This window comes from Gigantopelta aegis, chromosome 2 (genome assembly GCF_016097555.1).
Source record: "Gigantopelta aegis isolate Gae_Host chromosome 2, Gae_host_genome, whole genome shotgun sequence".
In the NCBI taxonomy this organism is placed as follows: domain Eukaryota; kingdom Metazoa; phylum Mollusca; class Gastropoda; order Neomphalida; family Peltospiridae; genus Gigantopelta; species Gigantopelta aegis.
The window spans coordinates 16696071-16715826 of NC_054700.1; the positions used below are offsets into that span (position 1 = coordinate 16696071).

Sequence of the window (19756 nt, forward strand, 5' to 3'; positions counted from 1 at the left end):
GGTGTAATGAGCTTACACCTACTCACTGATTCCTTAAAGGGACATTCCTGAGTTTGTTGAATTGTAAGATGTTTCCGAAAAATAAAATATTTCTACGATTAAACTTACATATTAAATATATTTTCTTGTTTAGAATATCAGTGTCTGTATATTCAATGTGTTTCTGGTCCTCTTAATATTTGTAAGAAATTTTTATTTTAGGACATAAAATGAAATTTAACAAATAGTAGAATGATCAGAAACACATTTAATATACAGCCATTAATATTTTATGCAGAAAAATATATTTGATATGTAATTACAATCGTTCAAAAGTTTCTGTTGGTCGATAACATCTTAAAAATTCAGGAATGTCCCTTTAAAGCCCACTCTGAATTGGGAGCCGGTACCGGGGTACGAACCCAGTATCTACTACCCTTATGTCCGATGGCTTTAACCACTACACCACCGAGGCGTGTTTTATGTTTTGTTATACATGATCTCTCTCTCTCTCTCTGGTTTGTTTTGGTTTTGTTAGGTGTATACTATTATCATAGTTTAATCATAAACCGTACAACTAACAGGAAATGGCTACTGTGCATGCTCAGCGGTGCATGCTCCAGTTTTGTTTTTGGGTTTTTTCCTTCTTCTTTTTTTCTTTTTTTGCTTCTTCTTCTTCCCATATCACGTTTATTGTTGAAGATACGATACTTAGATTAGGTTGACTAATCTTACACTCTGAAATCCTCCTTCTGGGTTCATTAGGTACGTAAAGCTGACGCAAGTGTCAACATCCTTGAGTAAGAAAATTAATGTGCTTTAAGTGTACTTGCGACAGGTGGGACAGGCGTTACAAATTATATTGCATGATACATGTACCACTGTCAACCCGTGTCACGGCGATCTTTCTTTCTACTAATTAGGAGCCAGTGGCGTAGGGAGGAGGCGAGGGGGGGGGGGGGTACTGCCCCTCACAAATCAAACTTGAAAAAAACCCTGTATTAAATTTTATAAAATCATACATGCATACATAAATACATGGTATGGGTTGGCCCTCCAATATGGGTTGCCTCCCCCGTCCCTGCCCATTGAGTCGTTAAAACTCGCTCTGGGTGGGAGCCAGTACTGGGCTACGAACCCTGTACCTACTAGCCTTATGTCCGATGACCTAACCACGACACCACCGGGGCCGATAGGCTACGCCAGCAAGATCTAGCTCAGTCGGTAGAGCGCTCGTTTGAAGTGATTGGGTCGTAGGCTCGAATCCCATCGGTGGACCCATTATCTGATTGTTCCCCCACACACACCATCTCCCCCCGTCCCAAATAGTGCCCCACGACTGACATATATTAAAGGTCGTGGTATGTGCACTTTTGTATATGAAAGATCCCTTAATGGTGTTAATGGCTTTCCTCTAAAGGCGCCATCAGACTATACGAGTGCCTCGTACCAGAAAAGCCGATTGTATAACAACCGATGAAATCGTAATGTTGTCTTATCGTAATCAAGGGCGGATCCAAGGGAGGGGACAGGTGGGGGACCTGTCCCTCACTCTAAAACATTAAAGTGCCCCTGTTTTTTAACAATTTATTTACAGTTTTCATTGAAGTGCCCTTTTCAGGGAGTTCCTCCATGTGCCCTTTTGCCCTTGGTCCCCTCCCTAAAAACTTTCCTGGGTCTGTCCGTGATCGTCGGCTATTCTCGTCGCCTTTAGACAGCTTTTTGATAGCCGATGGTTAAATTATTGTAATCTAGTGGTGTCGTTATACAAAATAAACTTTAACTTTTATCTTTTGTGTAATCAAAACACAAATTGCATATCCGTGTTATTATGGAGTATTTACCGGCCTCGGTGGCGTCGTGGTAGGCCATCGGTCTACAGGCTGGTAGGTACTGGGTTCGGATCCCAGTCGAGGCAGGGGATTTTTAATCCAGATACTTTCTCCAAACCCTAAGTGAGTGCTCCGCAAGGCTCAATGGGTAGGTGTAAACCACTTGCACCGACCAGTGATCCATAATTGGTTCAACAAAGGCCATGGTTTGTGCTATCCTGCCTGTGGGAAGCGCAAATAAAAGATCCCTTGCTGCTAATCGGAAAGAGTAGCCCATGTAGTGGTGACAGCGGGTTTCCTCTCAAGATCTGTGTGGTCCTTAACCATATGTCTGACGCCATATAACCTAAATAAAATGTGTTGAGTGCGACGTTAAATAAAACATTTCTTTCTTTCTTTATGGATTATTAAGGGCTGTTTCAGAATTGTGTACATTGGGCGGCGAGAGGCAATTCGTTTGAATATTTATCACACACAAAATATAAATTTATTTAAACCATACATTCATTAACCCGTGAAACTATTCATCCATCCATCTGTTGGTCCGTCCATTTATCCAGCCAAAACAAAAACAAAACAAAACAACACCAAACAAAAACCCCAAAAACAACACTCAAAACAGACCAAAAAACCCCCACAAAAACAATACAAAAACAAAAATCGAAACCCATTTATATTTTTACGTTTTAGGCATTCTTAACAACTGTGACATCAACGCGTGCGACATCTCGTACCAGAGACACTACCCCGAGTTCCCGCCCGTCCCGCAGCCCATGCTGGCGGCCACATGGGAGGTGAACAGTCTGAACGCCGTGGACGCTGCCATGGACATGCACCCTGACACGGCGATATCGTACAACGACACGTCCCACACAGACGACACCAAACCACTCTTCTTTCACGTTAGTATTGTAGCACGTTTCAATAGCAGGGTTCATATCGGCTTGTGGGAACCTGGACCCCCCTCCTCCTCACTCTTACTCTTCTTCTTACTTTTCTTCTTCTTCTTCTTCTTCTTCTTCTTCTTCTTCTCCTCCTTTTTCTTCTTCTACTTCTCCTCCTTCTCCTCCTCCTTCTTCTTCCTTTTCTTCTTCTTCTTCTCCTCCTTTTTCTCCTTCTTCTTCTTCTACTTCTCCTTCTCCTCTTCCTTCTTCTTCCTTTTTTTTTTCTTATTCTTCTCCTCCTTTTTCTTCTTCCTCTTCTTCTTCTCCTTCTTCTTCTTCTTCTCCTTCTCCTCTTTCTCCTGCTTCTTTCTTCTTCTTCTTCTCCTTTTTTTTTTCTTCTTCTTCTTCTTTCCTTCTCCTTTCTTTTCTTTTTTTTCCTTCTTCTTTTCCCTTCTCCTTTTTCTTCTTCTTCCTTCTTCTTCTTCTTTCCTTCTTCTTCTCCTTCTTCTCCTCCCTTCCTTCTTCTCCTTCTTCTTCTTCTTCTTCTCCTGCTTTTTCTTATTCTTCTCCTCCTTTTTCTTCTTCTCCTCCTTCTTATTCTTCGTCTCCTCCTTTTTGTTCTTCTTCTCCTTCTTTTCTTCTTCTCCTCATCGTTTTTCTTCTCTTTCTCCTCATTCATCTTCTCCTTCTCATCCTTCTTCTCATCCTACTCTTTCTTCTTCTCATCGTCCTATTTTTTCTCATCCTCCTACTTCTCCTTCTTCTTCCTCGTTTTCTCCTTCCTCTTCTTTTTCAAGTTTTACTTCTTTATAATTACTTTTTGATAGTTATTATTAATTATTATTATTATTAACTGTAGTAGTAGTAATAAAAGCAACAGCAGTAGCAGCATCAACATTATTTTAAAATGTTATCCTTTCAGATTCTAACTAGTCCAAATCGGCCTGACGATGACGTCATAGAGCGTGTCATCAAAGGATCCAACATGGCTGCCAGAAATCCCGAGGGTCAAACAATATTACACCACGCCATCAACTGTCAGGAATCCAACCATCTCGTGGAAACGGTTCTCGCGTGCGATGTGGACGTGGCGGCGCGTGATAGGTTAGGAAGGACTGCACGTGACCTTGCAGAGAAAGCGGAAATGTGGGACTACGTGAAACTCATTGACCAGCATGTGTTCAAACTTCTGAAGAACAAAAAGTTCGATGTCGTGGAAAATTTAATTTTACATATGTACGATCACATCACGGACATCAAAGACTCTTTTGGCAAGACTGCCGTGGATTATGCCAAAAAGAATTCCACACGACAGATAGCGGAGGTTGTACAGCTTTCTAGTGCAATCCAGGTGAGTGAGAAATAATTGTGTTAAAAACACCTTTGTGAGATTTGTGGTACTACCTGATATCTCACTTATAATTAGAAGTTGTGAGATTTGTGATGAATTTAAATATATCTGACTGGCTGCTCCGTGGTTACATCCTATATATACTGACGTCCAAAAGAATCTTTATAAGGCTTGTATTATAGAAAACCAACAATATAAAAGGATATGAAAGTATCATAACGTTCAACATCTAAACGCCACAATGCTCATCTTGATACATGCAAGGTGTTTGTATGGTGGTTTCTAAATTGGTTCTTTTTTATTAACAACAATATTCACATTTTATGTACGTAAAGTCACTTTTGAGCGTCGGTATATTAAAGCCGGTGTAATAGCCCAAAATATACCCGTGCCAAACTATACCCGGGGTTAAAGTGGCCTAGCCTGTTTTATACCCCGGAGTATAAACTGAACTAGCCCAGAATATACCCCTGGGTATAAAACAGACTAGCCCAGAATATAGATTTATTTTGTATACAGTTACTTAATAAAAAAATTAAGGTTAGGGTTAGGGGTATAAAACAGGCTAGCCCACTTTAACCCCGGGTATAGTTTGGCGGGGGGTATATTTTAGGCTGTTAAACCTGGCGACTGAAATTAACACTATCGAAAGTGATATTATATGCTTTTGACGTGTACGCTTAAAATAACCAAAACGTGTAGGAAGCGGAAAAGGGGTGGACGGCTGTGGCACCTTTTGAATACGAAAATGTACGTGCTTTTTTTTTTTTTTTTTTTTTTTTTTTTTTTTTTTTTGTCCTACTCTATAAATAAACATACAAATCAGGCCCCACCACTAAAAACTGTACCGCCCCCACAAGAGACTGTGCCCCCTCCAGATATTGTTCCTTCAAGCCTGTAACCATGTAAGCAATGTTGTAATTACTATAGTTCGTAAGAATAGAATACTGCACTCATGTCTATTAGATACCATCTATCTTTATTTCATTTCAACTTATTTTCGTGCTTATATTCAATTGAGGTTCAAGCACGCTGTCATGGGCACCTACCTCAGCTATCTAGGCTGTCTGTCCAGGACAGTGGGTTAGTTGTTTGTTGGTTAGTGGTTAGTGAGAGTGAAGAGGGTGTAGTGGCCATCCACCTACCCATTGAGCCCTTAAGAACTCGTTCTGGGTTGGAGCCGGTACCGGACTGCGAACCGTGTACCTACCAGCCTGTAGTCTGATGGCTTAACCACTGCGCCACCGAGGCCGGTCCATCTATCTTTAAAACGTATCTATTTGCCCCTTAGATATTTTTAAACAACAAGAAAGATAAATTTCTAACTCATGGAATATTCTTTATTTATTTAATCTTTAGAATGATTAAATTGGAAATTTTAAGTGTAATACAGGGATATTTGACCATGAGTCACATGATACGCTAGACTGATCTTGATGTGGCTGGGTGGTTCGTGCGTTGGTATTTGATATGAAACGGGATATAAGGATAGTCCAATGTGGACTGTTTTGTTTGTTGTTGTTATTGTTGTTGTTGTTTAAACGCCACAAACATTTAACACAGAGACAAAAGCTCGGTGTATGTGGCCTTACACTTACCCAATGCGCGTAGCGGTGCACTCTCTCTGTGTTGGAGCCGATATTGGCATGAAAAATCCCCCATTGCCTCAGGTGGGATACGAACCCAGTGCCTACCAGCCTCAAGTCTGAAGACAACCACTACACCACCGAGGCGGTAGGTCAGAGCAGGGTTGAGCGTGGGAGTGGTGAGTAGGACGGGAAAATAGGAAGGCGTTCCATTGGGTAGAAGAGAAAACAGGAAGGCGTTCCATTGGTTATATAATACCACAGTTATTTGTGAATCTTCAACCGAGATTTATGTATGCCAGCCCCTGGCATCCTATATGCTCACCTATGGTTTAAAAATAAAGAAAGACAGGTATTTTTGGTCTCAAGGAAATTACAAAAGAGTCATAATTATAAAGTGGACATATTTTAAATGCTTGTCGTTAAATGTTTGTGTCCAAACTGCATGATACTAGACACTATTTATCTTACAATGAGTTGTTTCAAAATATATCTAACGACCGAAAATGAGTTGGATATGTTTTTAATTAACGAGTTGTAAGATAAATGGCATCTAAATGACACGAATACAGTACTTTATTTCTTACATATTCTAAAAAAAAAAAAATCAGTATTAAAATAAATTTTAAATTATTTTTCAAGTAGAATTTGTTACCCGGGTCGCGCTTGTATTGTAATTAACCTCTAGGCATCACAGTGTAATCAGTTTCAGGTTAACTTACACGTCACAGAGCAGTCAATTCTTATTGGATGGTACGTCTGTGGTGACAGGTCATCACCTTGGAGCAATCAATCGAAAGCGATCTCCAGCATCGTATGTTGTAAACGAACATGCTCTCTCACATATATGCGTATTTGTTCAGTTTTCTCATTTTCAGTGCTCTTGACTCTTTAATTCCGAAGTTTTTGTCTTTATAATAATCCATTGACGTAGCCAGGATTTTATATTGGGGGGGGGGGGGGGGGGGGGGGGAGGGGGACCACGCTATTTGTGAGTCGTGTTATTGGGCGACAGGCATATAAAAAGTGGTGGGGGTCAAAACAGGTGTGATTGGTGGGATATGGTCTCCATGGACCCCTTTGACTACGCCAGTGTAATAATCATTCTGATGGGGGCTGTATAATCCAAAGAGTTTCGTAATGTTGAAGAGTGAGACCGGCCTCGGTGGCGTCGTGGTAGGCCATCGGTCTACAGGCTGGTAGGTACTGGGTTCGGATCCCAGTCGAGGCATGGGATTTTTAATCCACATACCGACTCCAAACCCTGAGTGAGTGCTCCGCAAGGCTCAATGGGTAGGTGTAAACCACTTGCACCGACCAGTGATCCATAACTGGTTCAACAAAGGCCATGGTTTGTGCTATCCTGCCTGTGGGAAGCGCAAATAAAAGATCCTTTGCTGCTAATCGGAAGAGTAGACCATGTAGTGGCGAAAGCGGGTTTCCTCTCAAAATCTGTGTGGTCCTTAACCATATGTCTGACGCCATATAACCGTAAAATAATGTGTTGAGTGCATCGTTAAATAAAACAATTCTTTCTTTGTTGAAGAATGAGTATCTTTAACATGCCCATATACCACTACGGTTCCATCTGTTGAAGACAGCATTGTTAGTTGAATTGCTAATATTAAATACCAAAAATAAACAACCAGCATTTTTTTCATTTCAATAGCGTTCTTGTGACTTCATATATGACACCGGCCTCGGTGGCGTCGTGGCAGGCCATCGGTCTACAGGCTGGTAGGTACTGGGTTCGGATCCCAGTCGAGGCATGGGATTTTTAATCCAGATACCGACTCCAAACCCTGAGTGAGTGCTCCGCAAGGCTCAATGGGTAGGTGTAAAACCACTTGCACCGACCAGTGATCCATAACCGGTTCAACAAAGGCCATGGTTTGTGCTATCCTGCCTGTGGGAAGCGCAAATAAAAGATCCCTTGCTGCCTGTCGTAAAGAAGAGTAGCCTATGTGGCGACAGCGGGTTTCCTCTAAAAACAGTGTCAGAATGACCATATGTTTGACGTCCAATAGCCGATGATAAGATTAAAAATCAATGTGCTCTAGTGGCGTCGTTAAATAAAACAAACTTTACTTTTTTTTTCCATATATGACAATAAACAAATACAATAAATTTAATTGACGTTACAAATGGAAACAACAAACAAACAAAAACATGGCTTGCATTTACTCTGTGACACAGTTTTGGTCAGGAAGTGGCTCATTGGCTGGATAACTGTATGAAGCAATATTTACTCTCAACCTGGTTTGTCACCCAGGAGTAATCCTTTTTAAAGGAGATAGCACAGAGGGGCAAATCTAATGTACACATGATCTAGAAAATCTTATATCACCATACCGCATATTATGACGTATCCAGTGGCTTTGGCGAGCCTTTTGTAAACATCCGGAATATTTTGTTGTGTTTTTTTTGTGTTTTTTTGTTGGTGGTATGTAGGTTACCGAGTGATGTTTATTATTATATAACAGCTACAACCACCAGTGTTGTAGGAGGACGGGATGAGGGTTGGACAAGGAGACATACCTTTTGTATTTGCCCACCTAAGGATTAAAAGTGTTATTAATAAATCATAGAAGGGTTGATATAATCGTCTCGCATGGCCTCAAAATGCAACTGCAATTGTAAAACTAAACTGGGATGCACGCATCTAATATTCTAAGTAATATTCATACATGTAGTAGCAATCTCAATCTAATTAAAATTAGCTCCACTATTACATGTAATAGTACTATTACATGTAATAGTGGAGCAAATTTTAATTAGATTGATGTAGTAGTAACTGCTTTAAAAATTGTTAATAATAAATGATAAAAAAAAAGAAGAAGAAAGATGTTTTATTTAACGACGCACTCAACACATTTTATTTACGGTTATATTGCGTCAGACATATGGTTAAGGACCACACAGATTTTGAGAGGAAACCCGCTGTCGCCACTACATGGGCTACTCTTTCCGATTAGCAGCAAGGGATCTTTTAGTTGCGTTTCCCACAGACAGGATAGCACAAACCATGGCCTTTGTTGAACTAGTTATGGATCACTGGTCAATGCAAGTGGTTTACACCTACCCATTGAGCCTTGCGGAGCACTCACTCAGGGTTTGGAGTCGGTATCTGGATTAAAAATCCCATGCCTCGACTGGGATCCGAACCCAGTACCTACCAGCCTGTAGACCGATGGCCTAACCACGACGCCACCGAGGCCGGTGTGTTCCGGAAACACTACCGGACGGATTAACGGGGTGGGAATAATAATCGTATGCAGTAATAGCGGATCTTTGCAAGCAAAACACAAAGGACACTTTTAAACTAAATGGGCCATGATATATATATATATATATATATATATTATATATATTTCATTTTTATTATTATTTTTTCCTTTAATGCAGGGTTACGTAAATCGAGTATTTCTCGCAGTTCAACAGGGTTCGGTAACCGATCTTCAGAAGTTACTTTCCTGCAAGAAGTACGCACTAGCCAAAGACAAGACGGGCCAAACACCTTTGCTCCGAGCTATAATGGAAGGCAAAAGGGACGTCCTACTCTTCCTGATCAGCGAGTTTCCAGCAACCGTGACAGATACAGACAGCGTAAGTGGATAGGCATACGGGCTTCCATTTTGGAAGGGGGCAGGCTGCTTTTTGCCCCGAATTAAACGAAAATGCCAGAATCTGGATAACAACATTTATTTATATTAGCATTACTACCAAACAGGGTTGCAAGCGAATCATAACGCATTTTTATATGGATTGCGACTAATTTTGAGGGTAGAATGATGGAAATACATGGTGAAAAGGTCTCAGGTTAGCACATTTTGCCCGAATATCTCAATATAATATTTTCCTAAATTTTAGATTTTGCTCCAGCACTAGGGGGTAGTTGCCCCCCCCCCCCCCGCCCCTGTCCCCTCTCTCGAACGCGTAAGTGGATATGTTTACTACCAGATACATCTTTCCAGCCACTACCCCTAAACATGTATGTGTATGATTGCTGTATTATGTGTTGTAATCTGTTTCACAACTGAAATCAGCATCAATGATTGCCAATAGTATGCACCAAAGTTCAAATGATTCTATCGATTGCAGTTGGAAGTATGCGCCGCCGTATATTGGACATGACTCTTCCGTGCAGTATACCGTTTGACTAACAGATCCTGGTTGTTGTTTTTTTACATACTACGGCATATTTTGTTTTACTATAGGAGCCGTTTTTTTTTATGATACATCAAGATATCACGTACATTTTATTGTTTAGATTATCTATTCCCGTACATTCGAAGTGTTTCTAATACAAAGAAATGCATTGTTCATATTAAAAAAAAAAAAAATAATAATAATAATAAATAAAATAAATAAATAATAACGCGTGTATCTCAGACCTATGAGAAGTAACGGCTATGAGATTAGCTCTCGTCTATTTTCAAGGATATTTCCCTTTTACTACGTCACAGAGTCTTGGTGCACTCTGTTGTAACTGCATCCATATGTGTTACATGTTTGTAGATTAACCAGACGTAGTGATCGTTTTCAGGGATTGACGTACTCATATGTAAAATGTTATGTCATTGGTGGGTTCACTGGGGTCACGTTTGAAGTGCCCTTTTTAACGACTGTTTTTTGTTTTTTTGTTGTTGTTTTTTTTTGTTTTTTTTTGTTATTGTTGTTGTTTTTTGTTGTTGTTTTTTTTCTCTGAGCATTCATATTTCAAGGGGCGGGACATAGCCTAGTGGTAAAGCGCTCGCTTGATGCGCAGTCGGTTTGGGATCGATTCCCGTCGGTGCGCCTATTTGGGCTATTTCTTGTTCAGGACAGTGCACCACGACTGGTATATCAGTGATATCCTGTCTGCGTGATGGTGCATATAAAAGATCCCTTACTACTAATGAAAAAACAATGTAGCGGGTTTTCCCTCTGAAACCATATGTCAGAATTACCAAATGTTTGACATCCAATAGCCGATAATTAATAAATCAATGTGCTCTAGTGGTGCCGTTAAACAAAACAGACTTTAACTTTACTAGCTGTCGGTCCGATGACATAATCTCTGATCTGTTTAGGAGAATTTGCCATCTTGATTGTTTACAACCAACCAAGTTTGATTTGGCCATGTAGTCAACATCAAATCGAGTGCTGGCAAATTCACAAGTTGAACAACTTAACTATTGGTTTATTATCGATGATATAACGGTTTAATGAATGAATGAATGAATGAATGAATGAATGAATGAATGAATGTTTAACGACACCCCAGCACGAAAAATGCATCGCTTAATGGGTGTTAAACTACATAACGGTTTAAGCACCGGCGGGTCCGGGGGGGGGGGGGGGGGGGGGGGGGGGTTAACGGGGGTCCAATGACACCACTCTGTCCATTTGAGAGTGTCCTTTTTAATAACATTTGATTCATCATCCACAATATACAACACTAAATTGCCCTGGGGACGCGTCTCGGAACATCTTTATTTCATAAAGTTCCGGAGAGCATGCCCCCCTCGCCACAATCCCCTACAGATCTAAAAAAAAAAAAAAAAAAATCGGGGAGCGTGGCTTATATACCCTCTTTATAATTTTATTAGCCTCTTTACAAAATCTTGAATCTGCCGCTGTAAAGTCAACACAGCTCGAAAATGAATGCTGTTTTGAGACTGTCACGGATTTAAGGACCTTATTTCTCTAAAAATGGATAATAAATAAAAATTACATTAATTGTTGAAAACCAAATCTAGCTATCGCATCACCTTAACTGAACCATGATGGAGTGAAATCCATGTCATGCCTCTCGGTAACTTTAGTTTTTGAATTATGGACCATTGCCATAATTCAATTATTTTTACAAAATGTCATTAATAAATGGAGTATGGTGGTTATGAAGATGGTTGAATAAAGTACATTTAGGGACAAATCAAATTATATTTGTTCAGGTAATACTTTGTTAGACCATTAAATAGGTCAGTGGTCTGTGACAGTATGCATTTAAGAGAGGTATCGACACTTTATCTGTCCGTTACCTAGTTTGTACTTAGTAATAGATTTTCTTCAAATCAATACCGTACCTTCATTATGAAATTAACTGTTTTAATGTGTGTATTTCTCAGCTGCAAAGGTCAAGCCTACACTACGCACGGTTATTTATGAATGACCCGGAAGTGATAGATCTCTTGAAAAAGGCAGGAGCAAATGCGGATGCCAGGGATACGGTAAGCTTGCATAGTCATATATTGAGCTGAACCATGTAATATATCAAAGCTGAGTTGTCAGCTGTAGCAAGACTTTCGTTTGCTCCCCCCCCCCCCCCCCCCCCACACACACACAACATGGTAACCACCAAGCTCTCCCCATCCCCATTTTTTGTTTTTTTGCTTTTTGCTTTTCGGTTGTTAATTTTTTGGGTTTTTTTTTTTGAAAGGTGTGGTGCCGCGCGGCCGCTCTCTTTAATTTTCACCCAGCGAGAACACTGGACATTATTTAATAGGTTCATGGCAGATTCGTAAGAATCGGATATTACACATAAGTTAAAATGTTATATTGTATTGGCTTTACATGCACATTCAGAGCAAGCTGTTGTAGCGCACGTCTGTCCTGGGCGCAAGAGCCGGCCTCGGCCAGCTTTTTTGTCCAGGACAGGCGAGTGCATGTCATCACAGCTCTACTTATTCCAATGAGCTCTGTCCTGTTTTTATTTAGTAATCTAGTATGGGTGTGGCAGTCCTCTTTTGGCCGTGCAAGAGGGATGAAATACCCAGTAAAGGATATCCTCGGGGGTGGATGTCCTTCTGTAGACTAGGCACTAGATAGAGATTCATAGAATCAACTACTATTTTGCCAAATACCCATTCAACTTTGCATTCTGTAGAAATACGACCCTGACCATGTATTACGGTTTTGTCGTTCAAATTTAATCTTTAAAAATCCCATAATTCGCGCCTATATGATATTCCACCTATTCGTTTTCCAGTTCGGGAGGATTCCTGTTTCCTATAGTCAAAAGGTATTGGGGAACCAGGCGTTCGCAGTCCTGAAGAAAGAAATAAAAGAGATGGCGTTTGATGTCTACCTTCAGGAGAATAACTTTGATGAACGCTTCCGAGCTTCTATACAGGCAAGTGAAACCATTTTTTATTCTAAGTAATAGATCTGCTAATGGCCACAAATCACAGTTATCTTCTCATTTGGTTCACCGGAAGTATATCCGCGCAAGTAGTCTGCTGTTTGACTGTGATTATTTTATGGCAGACAGCTTTGGAGTGGCAACTATTGGACTGAAGTTGACAGGGGAGAGTGTATAGTTTGCAAGCATGTGAAACTTGTTGACATTGAAGAATTGTTTTGTGGTAATTCCAACCTATGCACATGTAGTAGTTATTTTGTGTAAGATGGGTGTACTCCGGCAGTGGCGTATCGTGGGTTGCCAGCGCCCGGGGCAAGGCAAGTATTGCGCCCCCTAACCAGTGGACCGTTAGCACTCCCCGAGTCCCTTCCACCAGTCCATAATTTTGCGCCCAGGGCAATCGCCCTGGTGGCCAGCCCACGCTACGCCACGCTACGCCACTGTACTCCGGTCCTGTTTAACATATGTGTTTGTGTAAACCAATATCCTGATAGAAAGAGGGCCCGTAGTTATTAAAGAACTTAATTGTTGATATCAGTTTAAATTTAGATTTCTAAAACTGACAGGGGTTGTCCTTTTCAGGATATGTTGCTCCCAGGCAGGCAAAGAAGCATACCATAATCCACGGACCTAATGGTGAATAACAACTAACCCTATGTAGAATCATATAGCGTAAATAATGTGGTCTGTGGCACTGGCGTAGCCAGGTTTTATATTGGGGAGGGTGGGGGGTGGGGTGGGGGGGGCTATGTATGTATGATTTTATCAAATTTAATACAGATTTTAAAAAAGATTTGCCCCCCCCCAACACCACCCACCTACCCACCGACCCTCCCTACGCCACTGGTCTGTGGCATAGTCTCTTTCGTTGCTATGTTCTTTATATTTATTAGGCCTACTACCATTTTCATCCTCTTTTTCTTTCTTCTAAAGGGAGGTAATTACGCTGAAGTTGTACAGCTTGTTACATCTGCGCTGGAACACGGCGACGTCACGAGCCGCTTCAGGTGTAGCTTGTTCAAGTGTGTTGATCTGCGGTATGAAAAGATCGCCATATACCTCATTAAAGCCGGATTCACGTGTGATATCCACAAACAGGTTTGACACATTTATCTCTAACTGGGTGTTATTTATAATATATATTTTAATCGTAATCTGAAAGAATATGGATGCCAAAGCAATATTCCTGAATCTCTTAACTGTTATGTACGGTATATATGACAACCCATTTACTATATACTGAAGCACGATGTGTATCTGTGTTGTATTGTGCTCTCTCCCCCCCCCCCCCCCCCCCCCCCCCCCCCCCCCTCAATATTTTTTTTACTTCTCTTGGGCTTACATTCTCAGTATTTCTTTCTCTTCTCAGTCTCACCATTTGTTCTCTCTCTCTCTCTCTCTCTCTCTCTCTCTCTCTCTCTCTCTCTCTCTCTCTCTCTCTCTCTCTCTCTCTCTCTCTCTCTCTCTCTCTCATATACAAGTGTCAAATAAATTTTGCTGGGGGTATCGCTAACGATATATTCCATTCCTTGCCTGTGTTACAGTATAGCCGCTGCGACCCCCGTGACGCGATGTGTGCCATGATGGAGTGCGGCCACAGGTCGACGTCACTCCGAGACCGAGCCATCGAACAGGGCTGTGCTGACGTGGTGCGGGCCATCGATGAGGCGAAGTTCTCCAAGGTAGTAAAGCTAAACACTCATTTCAATCAGACCTCGCACTTTGAGGAGAGCTATCACTCTCACTAGCCGTCAGTCCCAGGAGCACGGCATAAGGGGAGGGTGTGTGTAATACATAAATTAAGAATCGGCAGTTTGGAATGCCCTCTTTTTTTTTTTTTTTTTTTTTTTTTTTTTAAACAACTACTGTTACTAGATTTAATTCTAAAGTAATTAGTTGATTTTCTTTCTTCTTTTATTTTTAGGGTGAAGGTGTGTGCCGATATGCCAATGGAGATTTCGGCAATTGTTGATTTTTCATTCAGAAATAAAAAGAAATGCTGATTTACATCCTGTTACAGCTGTATCGTAATTTCGTCTTCAACGCCAGCATTTGGGTTTAGTACACGACAATGCACGTGCATGTATATGGCTACATACTCACACCTTATTGTCTTCAGAAAACTTCCTGTTAGAGTATTTCGGCAAAGATCTTTCACCTCTGTCATAGAATGATTAGTGCATGAACTTAAGTCATTTTACGTGTTCGTGTCATGGAATATAGCTTGATATATCGTGTTACCGAATATTCACATCAGTCGTTTCGCCAGACGGGCTTTGTATTGGGGGGGGGGGGGGGGGGCGTGCAGACGAGCACGCTTTCAGCGATTGTTGTTTTTATTTTGCAGTTCTATGCTTTGAACAAAAACATACTAACCATTTAATATACTAGTTTATTATGTCAGCAAAACAGTTTCAAAACGTGCATGCATATGAAAGCCTACTGTAAATTATTAGCCTATCATCAGATCGTGTGGCAATTTAGAGAAGTTTGGCAACCACACCGTTACTGTTACCGATAGTGGTTGGTCATCACTTGAGTCTACTGGGTGACGTCACAGCAGTTTGCTTCCCGCTCATTACGATTAAAGGCGTAGATCCTAGTTTTAATCCGTAATAATATAGACACTAAGTTCAGTTAATTTACTAAATGAAACTCGTTTGGATAAAGCTACAATAGAGTGAAAGAAGAGTCTGTGACGTTAAAACAGGAAATATACTTAAAAATAGACTAGAACTCGAATTGATAAACCGCTACTTCTCGGACGCACGTGCGTTTCTAAAAATGTGAACAATGCACTGTTTGGTATTAGAAACACCAGGATGACCAGAAACACTTTGATTCTACGAAAATGCATAATCTAAACAACAAAATATAAGTAATGCTTCATTTCAGTGATCATAAACGGCTCTAATAGTGAAAATTCTGCTGTAGTGTTTAAGAACTAAGTTATGTCCCTTTAAAAGGCCTTCTGCACGTATTAAAATATGTGCCTAATATATAATTTAAAAATATACATAAATGGAGGAAAAACCAAACCTTTCTGAAAATGACGCCATCCTTAAATCACTAATCGTATAGTACTGATCTGCGAAACTAACTAAACGATTAGTATTGTTTCAGAAACAAATTAATCTGTTTTACTTACAGCTGTTTAAACGTTAGTTAGTTTAAGCAGTGTTTAAGATATTTTTGTTTTTAAACCAAGGACTGAATCAGTACAAATAATAATAGAAAACAAAAAGTTGAAACTTGATTTACAACAACGAAAGGTATTTATACATAATCAAATCTAAAGTTTATATTGTATTTGTGCAAAATTAATTGAAAGGAAACTATTAGACTAACCCAGGGTTAAATTTAACAATTCTTTGAACAACCGGGTCCTGTAAGCATTGTAAATGTATGTAGTTGCATGCCTGTGAGACATAGACGAGCATTTTAAATTCAGCCCGTATATAATGATGAGCTATCAAAACAAGACACGAATTTATTTACCCTTAGGCTGTTGCACAACGGCATAGGATGAATATATACATATACAGTTTATAACATTCACGTGACAAGATGGTTGATAATAACCATATACAAAGACCAATAAATAAAATTATATCGATATCCATATCAAATATGGTATGATGTGTTACATATTTGTGTGCTTATATTCAAGCCCACGAACAGTTTGACTGGTAGCATCGTGATCGTGTTGTATCATATCACATGCAAAATTCAGTCTAGCTAGTCTTTTACTGTACATGCTTCTGACTGACTGATTAGGAATAGACCCCTGTTTTAACATCAAGTACATACGAGTGTTATCTATCTCACACTCGTCCTTGAGACTACAGGTTATTTGTGATCCTCCAAGCAGTTACAATGCAAATGTATGGATCAGGATTTATGTCTTCTAACTCGAGTTTCCTTTAGGCTAGGCTCTAGCCCTATCCAGTTTATACAGTGATGGAAAGAAAAAAAGTGAACGCATGGTATTTGCCATTCAATTTAATTCATTAAATTAAGTAGTTATGCCTATATACAAAAACATGGGCTGGTGCTTATAAAACGTTTCGAGTCCAGACGCAATCTTTAATGACGTCACACGCATACAATTTGTATGGCGTTGTCATGACATTAGTGTCTCAGACTCTATTAGAGTCTCGTGTCTAGACTCTTAAACGTTTTATAAGCACCAGGTCAGATATAATGTGGGACTAAATATAGATTAGAACTGTGGCACTGAATGTCATTACTGGGATCAATCCCCGTCGGTGGGCCCATTGGGCTATTTCTGGATCGAGCCAGTGCACCACGACTGGTGTATCAAAGGCCGTGAAATGTGTTATCATATCTGTAGGATGGTGCATATAATAGATCCCTTACTACTAATGTGAAAATGTAGCAGGTTTCCTTTTTAAGACTATAATATGTCAAAATGACTAAATGTTTGACGTCCGATAGATGATTATTAATCAATCAATGTGCTCTAATGGTGTCGTTAAACAAAACAAACTAACTGTAATGGGAAATGCAAAGTTAATCTGACTTTCCTCAGACCGAATACATAATTCATCTGTCACTCTCCGAAGTGGTCAGACTAAGCCCACACGTACTGCTAAAGCTGATGGGAAATTTCAGGTGTGTGGCACGGACAGTCACGAGAGACAAGGACTGGTAAGTGGAGGTGGACAGCGAAACAAGTTGAAATATAGAGGAGTTGCCAGTTCAGGAACACATGAAATGGAATTCAAAAGAGAGAAAGGAAAGGGGACATTGAGATAAAACCAAATACTACATTTTAAAATTATTCCCCAGTCATTGAGAAATGGGACCTAAATTTATACTCTTTAGTCCTGCCATCACTTGTAAACAGGATACGGTTAGAAGACACTCGAGCTACGTAATAAGGTTTGTTCTGTTGAATTACACCTCAAACAAAATACATATGTACATTTTAAAGATACTGATATTTATGTAAACCTGAGGATTGTTCTGTTACGTGGTTCATCCAAACGTATTACTATAATATCAATGTATTACTATTATGCTTCCCTTTTTAATGCTTGCCACACAAGGCTTTCTGTTTTAAGTTCAGTGTGTAGCGAACATTCGTAAATGCAGAAAAAGTAATCGTAGCTTAGATTGGTAATAATACTGGTATATGGCAGGGACTGTTTGTTGACTCTTGTTATTTATGCCCAGCAAAAACATAAACTTGTATATTATGTTACCTTGTTATTCAGCCAAAGAAACCAGTATGGAGTATGATTTATATTTATATATATATATACATATATAATTTAAAATATTACTACTTATTAAGGGCATTTTAGCGAGCGTACAAATCATTCTCTTTAGGTATCACCCACCCACACGCACAAAAGCTTACATACAAATAGTGACTTTATAAGGAATAATTATAACATTAATTAATGCTTCTGAAAGTGTTAATGGTTGTAAACAGTTCCTTACAGGGGCTATATGTGGTATAACTGTTATTTATGCCAAATAAATTCATGTAAATATAATTACTTTAGTATAACGTTATAGCTATAGGCAGTAGCACAGACAAATTTTACAAGTATTTAGCAAGAAGGGCTATTTTGTTATTTCTAGGGGTTTTTTTATGCCCAGTACATTCAACTAAAAGTTTGGTGTAACGATTTATTCGTCACTGAAACCAGTGTAAGTGATGGTAATTGTATTTATTAGTATGAATTACGCTTATTTGTTACTTCTGTTACTTTTGTCCGATTAAATGAATGAATGAATGAATGAATGTTTAACGACACCCCAGCACGAAAAATACATCGGCTATTGGGTGTCAAACTATGGTAATGCAAATAAATAAAGTGATGATCAACATCAATATAAAAATTCAAGGTTTAAACAAAAACAGTGTAAAGAACAGTGTAAAGAACAGTGCAAAAACACAAATATCACAGAATTTTACGGATACTGAATTTTACTCAAAACTTCAATTTTGTGCTGTATTGGCCATTCTCAAAGAAAATGTTACACCCCTGCACCACGGTGAGGTTACAGCACGCGCAGGGGATTTGTCCGATTAACTCGTATCCTTATTTTAATGTAATGTTATCGAGCCATCGAAAATAGTATAGGCTATGACACATACAAATTTTTCGCGTATGTGAAAGAGATTATTTGTTACTTCCGTATCGTTGGAACCTGCCAAAACCTGATTCCTGTCAAAAACCGACCAGATTTCTGAAAGAGTTTAGTTGTTATTTCCGCAACATTGGATCCTGCCAAATTTTGATGCCAGATGTCTTGGTCACGAATCCTCCCCCACCCCCACCCCACCCATCACGATTTATTCAGTGTATTGAATAAAGCAGAACATGTACATTCCGAAAACCGGAAGGATCGGTGGCGTAGCGTGGGCGGGGCCACCGGGGCGGTTACCCCGGGCGCAAAATTCTGGACTGGTGGAAGGGAGTGTTAACGGTGCAATGGTTAGGGGGCGCAATGCTTGCCTTGCCCCGGGCGCAGGCAATCCACGCTCCGCCACTGGGAAGGATTGTTGTGTATCGAAAACGTTGCATTCTTAGTCGATTAATCTGTAAAAACCCGGATTATTGAAAACGACACTGATAAATCATATTTATATAGTTATTCTCGACAAACGCGCACAATTAGTTTTTGTATAACGTTGTTATTCAGCCATTGTAACCAGCATAGGGTTAGAAAGTTAACGATTTTGTTTTCTAGTATGTGACGGGCATTCTTTTGTTATTACACACACACACACACACACACACACACACACACGTGTCTATTATAAGCACCTACAAGTCCAAGATCCGATGGCTTAAAGCGACATACCCAAGTTTTTAAACGTTACGGCGTAATTTTACAATATTAGAGCTGGGTTTTTTTTTTTTGGTTTTTTCTTTTAATAATTGAAATCTGACATTATTTAGAGTATCGATTTCCGTACATCCGAAGTGCTTCTGGTTCTCGTCATGTTTTTAATAGCATGA

At 39.8% G+C, this 19756-nt stretch overlaps 1 protein-coding gene across 2 annotated transcripts in view; it reads left to right on the plus strand.

Annotated features, from left to right (window-relative positions):
• LOC121382159 overlaps positions 1–14762 on the plus strand; it is a 36120-nt gene extending 21358 nt beyond the window's left edge. Inside the window, exons 4-11 of one of the 2 annotated variants that reach the window (XM_041511682.1) lie at positions 2502–2713; positions 3618–4046; positions 9038–9238; positions 11743–11844; positions 12603–12746; positions 13689–13853; positions 14300–14437; positions 14680–14762. In XM_041511682.1, the coding sequence (XP_041367616.1) occupies positions 2502–2713; positions 3618–4046; positions 9038–9238; positions 11743–11844; positions 12603–12746; positions 13689–13853; positions 14300–14437; positions 14680–14727 (1439 nt within the window). In that variant the 3' untranslated portion in view covers positions 14728–14762. Of the gene's footprint in view, positions 1–2501; positions 2714–3617; positions 4047–9037; positions 9239–11742; positions 11845–12602; positions 12747–13688; positions 13854–14299 lie in introns of both variants that reach the window. The other variant, XM_041511673.1, reaches the window with a different exon arrangement.
• The last annotated feature ends 4994 nt before the right edge of the window (positions 14763–19756 follow it).